The sequence below is a fragment of the Notamacropus eugenii genome, chromosome 1, assembly GCF_028372415.1.
Source record: "Notamacropus eugenii isolate mMacEug1 chromosome 1, mMacEug1.pri_v2, whole genome shotgun sequence".
NCBI lineage: Eukaryota > Metazoa > Chordata > Mammalia > Diprotodontia > Macropodidae > Notamacropus > Notamacropus eugenii.
In genome coordinates, this window is record NC_092872.1 from 87,601,861 (window position 1) to 87,618,932 (window position 17,072).

Below are 17,072 nucleotides of genomic sequence, written 5' to 3' on the forward strand. Positions count from 1 at the left end.
ATTCTCTCAAAAACGCTTGGCAAATCCTCTTTTCTCCAGTCTCTGATAAACAAATGGCTGTCCCTTTAATTTTCAGTCTCTGCTTATCTACTGGTTTCTTCTGTATAGCCTGCAAACATCTCCAAGTATTTTGTACTCATCCATAAAAAAAAAAAGGAACTTTCATAAGACCTTACCACTAACCTCAAGCTATCTTATAACTTTCATCCCTTTCTGAGTCAAAAATAGCTGTGCCACCACCTTCTCACCTTTGCAATGTGCCTGAAACTGCTCTCAAATTTTAGGCTATTTTTCAGTCTTCATGTTTCTAGATCTTTCTCCCTCCTTTCAAACACAGCTCCTCTTTGGGAGGGTTGGTGAAGTTATTCTCTCCTGGCTTTCTTGCTACCTGACTATTCTCAGTATCCTCTGCTGGCTTGTCATCAATGTCATTCCCTCTACTGTCATGTCCCCAAGTTTAACCTTAGGCCCTTTCTCCCTCTCTCTACACTCTTTAGATAATTGTCAGCTTTCATAGATTTAATTATCTCTAAAGAAATGAGTCACAGATCCATATATTCAGTCCTAGGCCGCCCTTTCAGTCTCCAACAACCAAAATGCTCACTGGATGTTCAGGAGACATCTCCTCCTCTGCTCTTCTTTCCTGTTTCTGCTGAAGGTACTATCAGTCTTCAAAGCCTGTGTCCTCAACATCATTCTTTACTCCTTACTCCTTCAGTGTCTTTGTACATCACCCTTGGAGAATGCTGCTCTTCCTCTGTCTCATAAAAGCCCTCCCCCTTCCCAAAATGAAGCTCAAGTTTCCCTCTACACAAATATAATCTTTCTTGATCCCTAACTGCTAGAAACCCATAGGTGGTTTGCACATGAATTATATTATTAATATACACAGCTTTACATATATACACACAGTATTGAAACATAATGTAGTGATACACAGTCAGTCCTAGCCAGACGGACATATCCCAGGTATGTGAACCTTGGCAAATTAAAGAACCTCAGTGCTCTAGGCTAGGCAACTATGAATGTTAAGTTGCAGAGGTGCCAATATAAATGGACAGAAGAGTTTTCCAGGGATTCCCTATATCCATAAAATCACAGGTCCAGATCCTGTACCTATGTCCTATATGCATGTATGCACTTGTTCTTGACTGAATAATAAGTTTCCCAATAGGAATTGTTATATTTCTTGTATCTGAGCCTGAGAAACTGTAGGTTCTTGCTTACTGATTCATCATATTCAAAGTTTATTATAGAATGGTAATGTCCCTTACATTCAGAACCCATAACTTGTTTAGCCCTTCTTCAAACAATTGTACCTTTATTTCTAGTTCTTTGCTGCAAGAAAAAGTGCTTCTATAAATAAATATTTATATATATATATATATAGACAGTGCCATTTTTTTATTATCACTGGAGCATATGCTTTGTAGTAAAATCTCAATTTACACATTTTTTAAAGTTAAAATTTGTAAACAACTGAATTTATGGTTTCATATACAATTTTATTTGTATGTTTCAATATTTGTATTTGCTGTGGTTAAGTTTATAATAATTTACAAAAAGCAAATCACACAAATTTCAGAGATGGAATTGGCCTATGGAAATGGAGTCAACCTCCCTGTTTTAACAGGGCAAAGTTGCCCTGAGATCAGAAGGATAGGGGTCTTGAACCACAATGAATGTTTTGGTTTATTTAACTGTCATAATAAACTGAAATTACTGTGACACGAATTTCTGGTTCTAAAGGAAATATTAACTGTACAAGTGAACTGAAGATTTTGGATTTCCAAATCTTTCATGTATAAATTATAAATTGGATATTGAAAATTGTTGCTCAAATTCCTAAAATATTCTGACAAATGGCTTTTGCTGCTAACACTGAAGACAAAAAGAGTTAAATAATTATATAAAAAAAATTATACCTGTCACAAAATTTCTCTGGCATTACATATTTAAGTTGCACAATAGTTTGTGAATTTGCATACAACACATTATATAGCCAATTACTGTCACTAATGTATCCTCAGGCTTTGCCAGGACAATTTAGTATTAGATTTTTTCTCTTGACATAAGTGAACATGTCATCCTCTCCCTTAAGGATCACCAAATAATTTCTACTAAAATTAGGATCAGTTTGTAATATCAGTCTTCTTATAATACCTATATAGCTCACTGAGACAAGTCAAACATCTGGACTATATATAGTAAGGTCCTTTCCAAAGTAAAAATTTCATGACTTATTTAAAAGGTAAATAATGAAGCTTGAAATTTTGAAGAAGTTAAATAATTAAACATATATAAAGTGTCCCAAAAAGCTGTTTGGAAACAGGACTGTGGAGGATAAGTGAAGAGCTTTGCATTATATTCCATGGACAGAGAATGTTAAAGTCTTGGAATAGGGAAGTGATCAAAGAGGTACATTAGGAAAATCTTTGGAATGTGTGTGAAGGACAGATTGAAAACTGCTATAAAGGAGACTAATGAAGAGGCTATTATGGAAGCAGTAAGGAAAAGGGTTGAATTAAGGTGGTAGCATTGAAAGAAGGGGAAAGATAGATGCAAAAAATATTGAAAACATAGGGTCTGCAGAACTTTGAAATTTGACTGGGGAAAGGAGGACTGGGAAAATCAGATATGACTCAAAGGTTATAAACCTAGGTGATAGATGGCAACTTCAGTAAGTATATCAAAGTTGGTAGGGAGGAACAAGTGAACTGTTTTAAACGTGCTCCAATTTAGGTGCTAGGAGGCAACCAAAAATATGAAAGGCACTCAGGAGAGGTTGGGATTGGAGATATAGTTTTGATCATCCAGTGAATAAAGTATCATGCTTTTGAAGTAGGTGAGATCAGAGAGAATGGGGAAAACCAAGAACTGCTCCCCAGTGGTAAAAAAAAAAAAAAAACAAAACACGTAAAGTTTTTGAAGAATTAATGTAAATTATTATAAACAAGCATATAAAAATACTTCAAATCACTAAGAGAAAATGAGGTATCACTTTACACTCAAACAGGCAAAGATGTTAAAAAGACAGAAAGGTCACATCGTTGGTAAAGTTGCAAATTGGTACCTTATGGAAAACAAGTCATGAATAATTTTCAAATGTAACAAAATATTTTTAGCAGCACCTTCTGGGAGCAGAGAAACTCACCAAAAATTCTGTAAACAAAATGTGGTACATGAATAATAGAATACTATTGTGTTGTAAAGTAAAGAAACAAGAAATGAAGAACACAGAGAAAGTCACATGGTACAAATTGAAGACAAAGTGGAACCAAAAGAATGATTCATACGGGGAATAAAATACTGCAGCTCTCAAGAGCGACTGAACTCAAACTGCAGTTCACATTCTAAGCTTTCCAGAACAGAGGATGAAACACATCCCTCCCTCCATGGAAAGACTGAAGGTAAAAAACGTTATGAACAAAGGTGATTCCTTTTTCTTTCCTCTAAGGGGAGAACATGTGGAAAATTGACATTTTTTTAAGAGAGTTAGGCTTCAGAAGAAACCTTGGGGAAATCTACACTCAAGAGGAAGTTCAGAGGAAGAAGGAAAATCAACCAGTAAGCATCTATAGCCCAGATGTAAAATTCTAGAACACCCAATTCTATCTTTGACACAAGTCCATTACATGGTTAATGCCTGTGTAAAACTCAACCCGAAAATGAACCTGAGTTATTCCATGCAGCCTTCAGAAATTTTAATACTATAAATTTGTGCACATCATTTTCAAGGTCCTTATATCTGTTAGTGATCACCATTAAGATTTCAAACAAATTAATGTTTTAAGGATACTATTACTTACACACACCCAGGAAGATGCTTTTCTTAAGGTGATCTTATTACTAAACAGTTGTTATTTTAGGGGGAAGTTAATTTAAATCAATCAACCAAGCATATTTTTAAAAATGGAGTATCTGATTTCCTATTTTCCTATGGCACTAACATCATATACTATATTTGTACTAGTGGTTCCCCAATCTGCTTTAGTTGTAAACCATTTTTGGGGGGAGGGGGAGGTAATCCAGGTTAAGTGACTTTTCCAGGGTTAAACAGCTAGTGTCTGAGACTAGATTTGAACTCAGGAAGACAAATCTTCCTGACTCCAGGCCCAGCACTATATCCACTGTGCCCCTATCTGTCCCAGCTACCTTTGTGCCTCAGCTAAATCTCATTTTCTACAGGAAGCTTTTTCCCAACTCTTCATTCTAGCATCTTCCCCCTTGGGAATTAATTCAGATTTATCCTGTATATAGCTATAGATCGCTTGTTTTCTTACATAGCTGCTTGCATGCTGAATCCCCCATTACACTCAAGTCCTCCTGACTCCAGAGCTGGTGCTCTCTCCACGATGCTACTAACAGCCCTCTGAACCAAACATTTTCAAAAAACAATTCTGAACTTAACACTAAATAAAATTAAGATTTCCAGACACAAAGAATAGAAAAAGGTTGATTATATACAAAAACTTCAAATCTCTAGTACATGTATCATTCCTTTCCTCTTAAGTATGTAATAAGTTTTCTGTGCATTTTTAATACTTCATTGATCCGGGGTAGCGGCAGGGGGAAGGGGGGTGAAGAGAGAACCTTATCACTACCTCCTCAGCCCTTCCCTTTAAAAAGCAAAACAAATACATCTAGTCAAGAAGAATGAAATCTATATAGTAGACTTTTTTTTAAATGTATGTCTCTTTCTGCACCATGAGTCCATCATTCTCTTGTCAGGAGATGGGCAGCCTGCTTTCTCATAGGTCCACTGAGACATGGTGCTGGAGTTTAAAGTCTTTAGAAGTTGTTTTCCTTAATTGTTGTACTTTTATAAATCATTCTCCTCATTCTGCTTACTCAACACCACGACATAAAAGTCTTACCATGTTTGGTCTTTTTCACATCATTTTTGCTGTTGTTCAAGTCAGTTTTTCAGTTGTGTCAGACTCTTCATGACCCCATTTGGGGTTTTCTTGACAAAAACACTCACATGGTTTGCCATTTCCTTCTCCAGTTCATTTTAAAGATGAGGAAACTAAGGCAAAGAGGGTTAGGTGACTTGCCCAGGATCACAAAGCTAGTAATTGTCTCTGAGCCCTGATTCCAGGCCCATCTGGTACCATTCTCACAGTGCACTAATGATCCACTCCATTCATATACCACAATTTGTTCTACCTTTCCAAATGAAGGTCACTTCCTTGGTTTCGGTTTGAAGTTTTTAAAAACACTGCTAAATATTCATTTTTCTCTTTATTTCATTCCTTAGGAGCCTAGTAGGGGCATCACAGAGCTATCACTAGAGTATCACTATGTCAAAGGCGGTAGTTTAGTGAATTTTGGGTTATAGTTCCAAATTTTTTCAGAATCATATTTTCAAGGTCCAAAATTCAAATGAAGGTTTGGCACTTAGGAGCAATGAAGCTAAAAAAAAAAAAAATAGGAAAAAGCAGCAGTCGAATACATATTAGGATAGGTTCTAGCCTAACACTTTCTGAAGATTAAGAAATAAAGACAAAAGATGCTACAGACACTCGTAAAGGTTCTAGTGAGGTTTTCATTCATCTTTAACTTTGCTCTTCAGTGTGTTGTTACCTACCCCTTTCATTTATATTTGTTCTTGCAAAGAGTGCATCTCAGTATCATAATTAAAAACCACCTGCTTCTAGAAAAGGAATTCTTTGGTCATAAGACCCCACCCTGCCTTTTGCAGTCAAATGAAGCTTAATACAACTGTTGTCTGTTACCTACATTCAAAATGGAAGGAAATGCTAAATTTTAGTTAGAGGTTAGTGGAAAAAAAAAAGGAAATCCTGTCTAGCCCCCAAGTTCATGGACAGCCAGAAATTTATCCATAAACCCAGTTAAGAACACATACATATATATATATGTATATGTATATATGGAACAGCTCTGTCAGCTAGATAGAACCTACCAACTCCTCCAAATCCTCATTTTTTCCCCACTGTTACTGGGATTTATTATTCTATTAATAAGAGCAATGATCTAAAAGTAAGGAAACTCCATAAAAAATAGAAGCCATGGGTACTCTTAAAGAGATCTTTATGGCTAACATGGAAATGTTTTTCAATACTTCCCATGTATAATGGGTATCATATTGCTTGCCTTCTCAATAAGGGTGGGGAAAGGATGAGGCTGGAGGGACAGAACTGAAAATTTTTTAAATGAATGTCAAAATAAGAAATAAGAGAAAAGAAATGAAAGAAATCTAAAAAAGAGAAAAGTTTGGCATTAAATGAAATACTTCACCAGGAATTAAATAGCCCAGTCGGGTTCTACCACTACTTCAATTAAACTGGGGTCTAGTAAATAAAAATACCTAACATTTTTTAAGGATTATAAATTATTTCATACACAATCATAGCTCATCCGATCCATAAAACAATCTTGTGAAGTAGGTATTATCATCACCCACATTTTACAAATTAGTAAACTCAGAAAGGTTAAGTGACTTGCCCAGTGTCATACAGCAAGGGTCTTCCTGACTTTCAAGTCCAGTGTTTTATCCTGAAACATTCTGCCTCCTATTCTAAATTCATCTTCACTAGCCCAACTGAGCACAGGTACCTTTTCCATAAGCCAAAATTTAATCAAAGACTGGCTAACCTGCTTTCTGTTATCAGAAGACAAATTTTACTTTTACTTTGCAAGATAAATCTCTACTTATAAATTTGTAAAAACAAAAAGAAATATCACAGCCATTTAATTTCTGGAATAACTGGGTAAAGGATTGTGATTTTGATGTAGTCTTACTGTAGAAGTCATTACACAGTGAAATAATTCAGTATATGAAGAATTATAGGTTTTTTGCTAATGTCTATGCAAGCTTTATTATATTTTTCATTTTACTTTTCAATACTAGATTGAAAGAGCAATGATCTAAAAGTAAGGAAAATACGATTTTTATTTGAGACACTTAGCTTTGTAAATCCTAGGATACACAGCAACATAATATCAGATATGCTAAAATTATTTTAATAGCAATATTGTTAAAAAATCAATTGCTTCCAACACAATCAAAATCACCAAAACTTCAGTCAAAATGTGGTGTGGTGGAATTACTTAGATTTGGAACGAGAAAACTTGGGTTTCAATCCTGACTCATATTTGCTACACCTGTGTGACCTCGGGCAGGCTTTTAACCACTTTGGTTTTCAGTTTCCTAAACCGTAAAATGGAAAGGACTGGACTGGATAATTTCTAGGGTCTTTCTAGCTCTAAATCTACCAATTCTCCAAATATAAATTTTAAACTACTTAAGAAGTAAGGCTTCTTTCAGTCCCAGAGTAAAGAAAAAGTTCAAAGTCTTTTAATAGCTCAAGACAAATGTAAACCATTCACGTATACAAATCAAAGAAAATGAGTAGGATTTAAAAAGTCCTCCCACCTCCATATTGCTAGATTACTACCCAAATTAGTTAGTTTTATGAAGCAACACACAATTTTACATTTAACACTGCTACTGTAGAATGGCAAAGATTACCTTGTTACCAATTTGTCATCCTAGAAGGAGCTGTGTATGTCACTTCAGATACACAAGTTACATGTTGCTCATTTCATAAAACTGAAACAATAACAAAAACAGAGAGGTGACCTACAGCTTTAAAAAATAATAAAGCAATTTCATTAACTAGGAAATTAGGAGTGATTAGAGCTGTGGAAAATCTGACTCTATCAGACTTCATTTCTAAGTACCTTGGACTAAACAGCCTTAAAACTGAAGAGTGAAAAAAACCAAACACTGAATTTGACATTATCTAAGCCCAAAACAACCCCCCAAAACCAGTGCCTGGCACTAAGTGCTTAATAAATGCTTTCTCTATTAAAATGTCAACCTACAGAGTATCTTATTTTTGCCTCACATTATAAAGGTAAAGTACACTATCTACTACCTAACAATTCACTAAGATAGAAGAGACTGCAGAGATCATCAGTCCAATCTTTTCAGTTAAGGCATAAGAAAACAAAAAGACCCAGAGAGGTTAAATGCTTTGCCTAAGGTCACACACCTAATGGAAACCTGACACTGCTGAGCCCATAACTGAAGCAAAAAGATTATGGTGGATGTTTTAAAAACATAGAGACTGAGTAAGATTTTTGTTGTTTTTGCAACAAAAGGTAGTGTATAAGTGCCATAAAGTAGTACAAATAACTATCACAGACAGGATCACAGAGTTGGAAGGGACCTTAGAGACCTAGTCCACAGCCCCACTCATTTTATGGAGAGGCTTAACCTGTTCAAGATTCCATAAATAGTTAAGCAGCAACTTTAGGATTAAAACTCCTTTTCTTTGATTCCAAATCCAGTATTTTTCCCACTATACTCGGCTGCTTGAGTATGATATAGACAGGAAGCAAAGTATGGAACTTGGAGTCACGTGACCTTACTCTACCACTACATGACCTTGGACCAAGTCACTTCATCTTTATGGGTTTAGTTACTTCATCAATAGGGGGGGCTCTTTCTTATCTATAAAATGAAGATGTTGAACTATTTCTCTAAGGTCCCTATCAATTCTAGAGTTATGATCTTATATATATTGAAGGAAAGCGAAGATCATTTTCTCCAAGAGGTAAGCGATGGGATGGATAAGGTTAAAGAAGGTTTAGAAGAACTTAAAACTGGAGGATAGGCTTTAGAGAGACATTTGTAAGCACACCTGAAAAAATTACATCTATCTACTGACACAGATCCCACCAAGAGCCAAGGTATGGAAATGGAAGAGTATAATGTATGGAGAGGAAGGGAATGGAATGTATGATGTAGTAACTCAGTTTGATAGGAACACAAGTGTAATTGAGGAAAAGTATAAGATAATGCTGGAAAGAACTGTTAAAGGTCTTGAATGCCAGGTTAAAAAGTTTAAATTGCCTTCTACAGGCCCCTCCAGTCTCAGATTTCAGAACAGAGGGAGCAAAAGGTGAGCTATGAGACTTATTTTGTGATTATGTCAAGGACAGATTAGAACAAGGGTTCTTGTGTTATGGATCCCTTTGGCAGTGTGGTAAAGCCTATGGACACCCTCTCAGAATCATATTTCCAGACACACAGAATTGCAAAGGAAATCAATTATACTGAAATAATTACTGTGAAGAAGTTTTTTTTAAAAGTAATGGATCCCATGTTAAAAATCCCTGGGCTAGAGAGAAAAGGACTAGAAGCTGAGATGCCAGGCATGTAAAAGAAGAATGGATAAGACAGAAGGATTGACAGAAGAGTAAGAGATTATGGAAGAATCAAAGATGATGCCAAGGTTTTTAGAATAAACTGGTGAATTTACTTGACATCTCAGAAACTGCCAAACATATAGGAGTCCTGATAGTCATATTAGAATAAATGAATCCCTATTGTAGAGAAAAATATGATACATATTCGGGGATAACAGATTCACAAGCAATGAATTATACACTGATGGCTTACAATACAATCCACAATATAACTGACTCCATGGCAAAGTACTTTAAAACTAGATTTTATTATAGAGCTAATGTGTTAGGTTTGACTTGTCTGCATGAATGCCCAAACAAACTGTCATTTCTATAAAAGAAGATAGTTAAAAAATACAAACAAAACTTTCATATTTCCTTCCACAGTTCCAAGTATCAGCAATGAAAGAATTTGATAACAGTAATCATCAGCAACTGAAATCCAGCACAAGTTATCTATGAGAGTAACTACTAATTCCTTATACTTACTATTGCCAGATGTCTAACTGTAGAATTTGGACCTATCAATTCATGTTAATCTGAAGTTTAATATATTTTTTCTAGATCAAAATTGATGGAACACACAGTTGAGAGAGAAAAGCTTTTATTTCCATCTTCTGTAAAAAATAATTTTGTAACTATGAAAATTTAAAAGACTAAGAGTATAGAGATTGTTAAATGTTTTCTGGACTCTGTACTTTTCCTACCAGATTTTTCATAACTTAAAAAGTAGTAAGCATTAATCATGATACTAGGTTAAACACCATCCAAAGGTTAAATGGATGCTCTTTTCAACTACTTCAAGCATTTACACTGCAAGAGATGACACTGACATGAACAAACAGGAAGGAATGAGTTAAGTTTGTTAAAGAAAAAGACATCTTGTAGGACAATGAATAAAAATCAATTATTGGATTGCATTTTGTATCCAAGAAGAGAATAATCTGTCCTACCATTAGTTCAGTACCTAAAAAAAAAAGCTAGGAAGTTTTAAAATATTGAGGATAAGGAAGACAGGGAAGAGGAATAAAACTTTCAGACAAGGAGGCAGAATTATTTTAGTTTAATTTATGAAGAGTTACCAAATGGTTACCAAATTACCCTAGAGAAGAATGAAGTTTCTCAGACAAGTTGACAAATTCATTTCTAATCTACATGCCAACAGTACTAAGTGATAATGCTCCTTCAAAGGTGTATATTTATGATTTCCCTAAACTGAATGATGTCGTCACAGTACTTTTACATCTCAGATAGCAGTCGAGGGAACTAACTTAGCCTAACTGAATTCCCAAATATACAAGACCCAATGAACTTTCACCATGCTTCACCCCATTATTCTTCTTTGTCCTCTCAAATAAATTCTAATGGCTTTCAAAGTGACTAGAAAATTAAAAAAAACAATTTTAGGTTAAGAGCTAAGAACAGTGATTAAGTTTAATAAAAACAAAATCCAATTCCATGAACAGTATAATTAAAAGAGATGCCTATACTTTCCTACTGATAGGGAAATCCAACAAACATATCTGCTTTCATTTGACCATTCTCTCCCTAAAAGCAAGACTCTTCTTACAAGGACAGCAAACATGAGTTTTACTAATATACCACTAGTGCAGATTGTAGAATCTTTAGGAAGGTCACATGCACAGTACAGCGGAAAGAGTGCTGACTTTAGAGTCAGAAGACCTGAGTCCCAATCCTACTTTTGTTACCTACAACCAAGACAATTAATTCTATTAAACATTTTAATGAGATAGTCTGTAACGTCTCCTCTATCTCTAAATCTATTATCCTATGACCCTCCCTTTTCCCCTCCCATACACACAATGACTTGGAAAAACTCCAAAGGAAAACTTATCCACAATCCAAATTTAAACCTATAATAATAAAGTTTTGATTCTCTTAACACAGACTGCTCATGACATGGAATCACGTCCTAAGTATCTACAGCCCAACATAAAGATGGATAAAGTATTAAGTGCATACAATGTGGCATGTACTGTCTAAGCAAACAGAATTTTACAAAGTTTTTCTCTTAATTAAAGATAACACCTTTCTATCTACACATCTGTGAATGTTTTACGATAATTGCAGAAGGTATCAGGTCTTCAAGAAAATCATTCAAAAGAAATTTCCCAAAAATTTTAGCAACAAGTTCTGTAAAGTATATTTTCTGGAACTGGAACTCAGTTACCTTTAAAGCATATCTTTCCTTCTGGATGTAAAAAAATGTTATTTATCCTTCAATATTTGGGTTAATTTTGTGATTTGTGAACTCAAATATTCTTTTTTTGAGGAAAGATTACTAAAAGAAAAAAGTCCAACTAACAGAAGCTTGCAATTACGTATTATTTTACAGTTTACAAGGCAAATTCTGATAAAAAAAAAAAAACCCCAAAAATAGAACCCTGTGAGTAGGTGGTTCTGATATGGGGCTACAATTTACAGCAGTGTAATTCAGGAAGGCTGACTTCCCCCCCAAAAAAACCTCCCATAACCCCCTCCCCAGGTGTTTGGATTACAAGTCTGATTAGCTGCTTTTTTATACTATCCCAGGAGAAACTGCCTTTTACTTATTTAGAAAAGTAAACAATAGTGAAATTGACTCTGGAGAAAGAAAACCATTTTTGCTACTCTTAAGAACCCTGTAACTCCTTTTAAAGAAAAAGCCTTCAAGTTTACTGGAATTTAATTCTAGAGACATATTTACTAACAAGATACCAACTCTAATGACCATGTCTTTGAATTCTCCAGCTATTAATGGTGTAATTCTACATTATGTGACAGCATTTTGGTTTTCTTTATGGGCATAGTTAAAAAGTAGCACTTGAAAAGTAAACTGAAAAGTACCCACTTTTTGGAACAAGTTGATTGACACAAAATGGCATGAAGTAATTTACTTGTGTTAAAAAAAAAGTACTGGATGGAATAGAGTAGTCTTATGTTAGATATGGTTTAATCAAGATGCTGTTCACCCTAAGATACAGCTTTGTGAACAATGAAATTGATCACTTCGTCCTTCTGCACTGCCTCTGTTTCATTCTTTACTGTCATCAATACAGCATCTGTCAAGTAACTAAGTAACTTAGTTCTTTAAAACCTGAAAAGGCAATCTCACTTAACATCCAATTCTCATCAACAAAAGTTACTAATGCTTAAAAATAAAAGTTTTTATATAAACTATATATATAAATAAAAATAAAAATGGAAGAAGTAATTTTTAGCAAGCTAGTAACTAGACAACCTGTTCAGATTTCACTTTTAGCCTAGTTTCATGAAAATTCAAATATCCTTTCATTTTAAATTTAAATTATGACCTCTATGGTATGATTTCGAAAAAAAAGCAGTTTTCAAACTATTTTTCATTTAAAAAATTTTGCCATGTCAAAACCAAGTTTCTTTCCAATAAATTTACCTGACAAATACATAAGTCAAAAGGAAATATTATAAATTTCATGCTGACTTAAACCCACAACCAAACTTCACACCAAAAGAAAATAGTATGATTCACATGTACAGAAAAACCAAGTCACTTTTAAAAACAGGTTTGGCACAATGTTCCAAAGACAGCTTCCGAGGCATGCCCAGCTACCACGTGTGACCAGATTAATTTGGTTTCAAACACTTAGTGGATTCAATTTGTGCCTCATATATTAACGAAAAAGCTTTAAAGCTTTAAAAATCAAAGTTGGTTGGTTTAAAAAAAAAGCAGCAGCTTAAGTCAAAGCTGGAAGGTCTAAGAAACTCAGTTTTGTATGTACTTTGAGTGAAACCTCATTTCTATATACTTTTCACTGTGATCTTCAATGTTATGGCTCAAATCTAACTCAAAAAGTGAGTTGAGTTTTCTGAACCTTCCAATCCAGAATAGCACACACACACACTGAGAAATATATATACACACACACACATTTTACACATATACATACATACACACACACACACACACACACATATATATATATATTTTTCTCTCTGTCTCTGTCTGGAGCACTTTCCTAACTCTAGCTGCAACAACGCTGCTGGAATCAAAACACAACTAACATTCTTTGGCAAGACCACCGAAGTTTTGACCTAAGGATACTTGAACAACTTCTGGCTCCAGCTGCCTAATGGAGAAGGCACGGGGATAAACGTTCTGCGTAAAGGAAAGGAGAGATGGGAGGGCACCCCTGGACAGCTGAGGCACCAAAGGAGACCGGGCACAGTTACCAGGAGATAAAACAATGCACCCACGACAGCCCCAGCTCCACGCCGAAGCCAGCCCCGACGCAGAGTTGGTCCAAGCGTCCTGCGGCACAGCAGGGCGCACAAGTCCGACCGCGGATGGGAGAGCCCCCGCACCCTTGGCCGGGCACCGTCCCCAATCCGTGGTGCCCCACGTCCCCTCCTCTCTCCACCACAACACGGCCCTGCCCTGCCCAGCCTTCCCCTCCCCCCCGCCCTGCTCCGCTGCATGACTGTGCAGCCTCTCCCAGGGCTGGGGCCCCCGGGGGAACCCCCGGCCAGGCCCCCCACTTTCCAGCCCAAGGAAGGCGGCCCATGGGGGCTGCCAAGAAGTGCGGGCAGGGCAGGGCGGCGGGGGAGGGTGTGCAGGCGGGCAGGCGCCGTCCGGTTCCGTGCCCCGATTAAAGATGGCGAGCATCTCGCGTGGCTCCCTAGGCTCCCCCATACAATGAAAGGGACCCGCAGGCAGCGGCGTCCCCCACCCCCACCCCCCACGCGGGCCCGGGAGGGAGAGTGGGCGGGCCAGCGGGCCTACCCAAAACACTGGGCGGCGGCGGCAGCGACGGCGGCGCTGCCCTGGGTCCCCCACACTCCATCGGGCCCAGGGGAAAACAAACCCCCTGCAGGGCCGCCTCTCCCACTCGCACACGCTCAGACACACACTCACACGCACACGCACGGGTCCCCCAGCCCGGCCGCGGCTCACCTTCCATCTCCATGTCTTCCGGCTCGCTCAGCTGCTGCTCCCCCGCTTTCTGCTGCTGCTGCTGGTGGTTCATGTCGGCCGCGGCCTGGGCCTCGCCTGCTGCCGGGAACCGGGACTGCGGACCCGGGAAGCGGGGAGCGGCGAGGAGCCTGGGCGGCGGCGGCGGCGTCGAGGCGGCCTCCTCCTCCTCGTCGTCCTCGTCGGCTCCGGCCGGGGCTGGCGGCGGCGGGCAGGGGGCGGCGGCGGCGGCGGCTGCAGGGAGGGCAGAGGCCGGGGTCGGCGGCGGCGGCGGCTGTGGCGGGGGCAGGGAGACGCGCACGTATTTGCTCGCTATTCGCCCAATCTCGGCGCCGAGGCGGGGGAGCGGCGGCCGAGGCGGGCGAGCGGCCGGCGGGCCGGGCCGAGACGGGCTTCCCTCCCGCGCCTGCCTCCGTCCCTCCCGCCGGGGCCCGCCCCCGCTCTGCGGCCGGCCCCGGGCTTATGTAAGCCGGGCGGGGGGCGCGGGCCCACCAGCCCCCTCACGGCAGCTGCCTGCTTCTGGGCGGCGGCGGCGGCGGCTCGGGGCTAGCTGGCCCCGGCGGGCGGCAGGCTCGTCAGGCTGGCTGGCTGGCGAGCGGCGCGGCCTCGGCCTCAGCCTCGGCCTCGGCCACAGCGGGGCGGCCTGGGCGCGGGGCGGCCTCGGGCCGGCCTCGGGCCCCGGGGTCGGTGCGGCGGCGGCTCCGGCGGCGGCTGCGCCGCGCTCTTCGCCTTGCGGCCTCCGCCTCCTGTCCGGACAGAGCAGCAGACGCACCTCCGGCGGCTCGGCTCCCTCTCAAAATGGCGGCGGCGTGAAATGTCACATCCGCATGGGGGGCCCGAGAGCGAGCGAGTGAGCGAGCGAGGCAGGAGAGTGAGAGAGAGGGCGAGCGAGCGAGAGGGAGAGAGACGAGAGAGGGAGGAGAGAGAGAGAGAGAGAAGGGTGGGAGGGAGGGAGGAAAGGAGGGAGGGAGGAAAGCAAGCCAAGAGCTGGGAGGCAACCAACCGGGGAGAACGGGAGCAGCAGCGCCGCCGCCGTCGCCCCGAGAACAGCAGCGCGGGCCGGGGGCGGCCGAGGCGGAGGCCGCCCTGGGGATGCTCAACTTCCCGCCTCCTGCTCGACTCCCCTCGGGACGGTCCTAGCCACCCACCGCCCGCACCTCTCCCGCTCGTTCATCCCCGCTCTTACACCCCACGTGCCTTCCCCCTGGGGATCCTGAACCCCATCCGACCCCCCTCTACCCGGTTACCTCCAGAGGGTCCCTCCTTTAGGCTCGGACTCGCCACTCGCAGCCCAGGGGGCTGCGCTGGGGAACAGGGAGTGGAAGAAGCCCTGGGTCCGCTGGAGGCCGGGGACCTGAGTTTGAATCCGTGCCGCCCAAGGTCGTGGCAGACCTCGGAGGGAGGGACCCTGGGTCTCAGTTTCCCCCTCTGTAATCTGAAGGGGGTTGGGCTCTAGATGTCCTCTAGACTAATCTCATTCCAAGGTTGAACCTGTGATCCTATCTAGTCCTTCCCGGCCCTTCCCTAGCCCCAGAAATAAAACCTCGGGTCAAGGCATTCCTCCTCCTCCTCCTAGTTCGCAGGACAGCCCCCTCCCAGCCAGTCCCGGTTCCCCCGGTCCCTAGGAGCTCTCCCAAGCTTAGTATTCCTTTAATCAGCTGCAATTTGCATGACAGTACCTCCATCCACAAACCCACCCTGGCTCGGGAACTCGCAGAGCTGAACCTCTTGTCCCGGTTTCTTGTCTGGTAATTTCTTCATCTCCCCAATTTTTCAGGAAAAATAATCTTTTTAGGAGAGGTTACTTACTAGATTATGAACTCTTTGAGGCAGTTATAAGGTCTTCTAGGTTCTTTACACTCTTAAGTAGTGTAACTGAGAAAAACGGCGAAGAAAAAATTTTAAATAATAACCCAAAGGGAACAGTAATAATACAATGTTAAATTGGTAAATGCCTGAGAGGAAACTTTAGCGTCTTATGTAAACACTTGCAAATCGTGTTATTTTAATTTGTGGATCTTCTACGTCATACCTCGGGGTGTTTCATTTTAAGGATATTGTATTTGGAAACCACTCATCTGAACATGTGTCAAATTGGGAGGAGAAAGAATGCTGAGGGTCATCCAAATATTCAGTTCCACTTAAGCAGTTTGTAAGCACCTACTATGTGCCAGATGGAGTGCTAAGCATAATTTTGTTTCTCAAAGCACTTCACCTCCACACCCACTCATCCCAAGAGAGGACAATCTAATAAGGAATTTCCATTTTTCCTAATTTTTCTTCATCCGGCGCCCTACCCTCTTCTAAAATCTGGGCAGGGGTTTCAGAGTTTGTTGTTATTCAGTTACGTCTTAAGTTAACGAAGAGTTTGCAAATACAAAACAACCTTGCAAATTCCTTAAAGGCTGGAACAATTTCATTTTTGACTTTGCACACAATACACAGTGGAAAATATAAAGGGTTGAATGAATGGATTCAATACACAGTGGATCAAATGAAGTACTCGACCATGAGTTCTTATTGCAAACAGCTATCTTTGATACCTGTAGATTCAGACAGGAAGATTAAAGAGGCTGCGTTCCAGCTGTAGAAAGAAAGGGGAAAGGTGTAGGAAAGCATTAAATAGGAGACTAGGAACTATAGGAACAAGTTAGATATTGTATTACTTATATGCGTTGACTTTTTTTTTTAACCTCTACGGCCTGATTTGAAAAAGGGAATGAGAGCCTCAATTCCTGTTTGATAATGGGGTAAGAATTAAGGGGTGGGGCTTCTGCATCTACCTGGAATTCACAATTTTCCAGAGTTTCTAATTTCTTTAACGCTATTACACAGTTTACTTTGGTTGGCTGTTGTGTATGTTTTAATCCAAAGGAAGTGGATAGAATCAGGACTTAAAAGTCAG

General features: G+C 40.3%; 1 protein-coding gene across 2 annotated transcripts in view; it reads right to left on the reverse strand.

The window, feature by feature from the left end:
* The window catches only part of USP7 (ubiquitin specific peptidase 7), a 90,069-nt gene extending 74,329 nt beyond the window's left edge, over nt 1-15,740 (reverse strand). Inside the window, exon 1 of one of the 2 annotated variants that reach the window (XM_072608811.1) lies at nt 15,415-15,740. Coding sequence is in view for 1 of the 2 variants with exons in the window: in XM_072608790.1 (XP_072464891.1) it covers nt 14,150-14,222 (73 nt within the window). In the remaining variant the exon portion in view is untranslated. Of the gene's footprint in view, nt 1-14,149; nt 14,380-15,414 lie in introns of those variants that run through there. The other variant, XM_072608790.1, reaches the window with a different exon arrangement.
* Between the last annotated feature and the right edge of the window lie 1,332 nt (nt 15,741-17,072).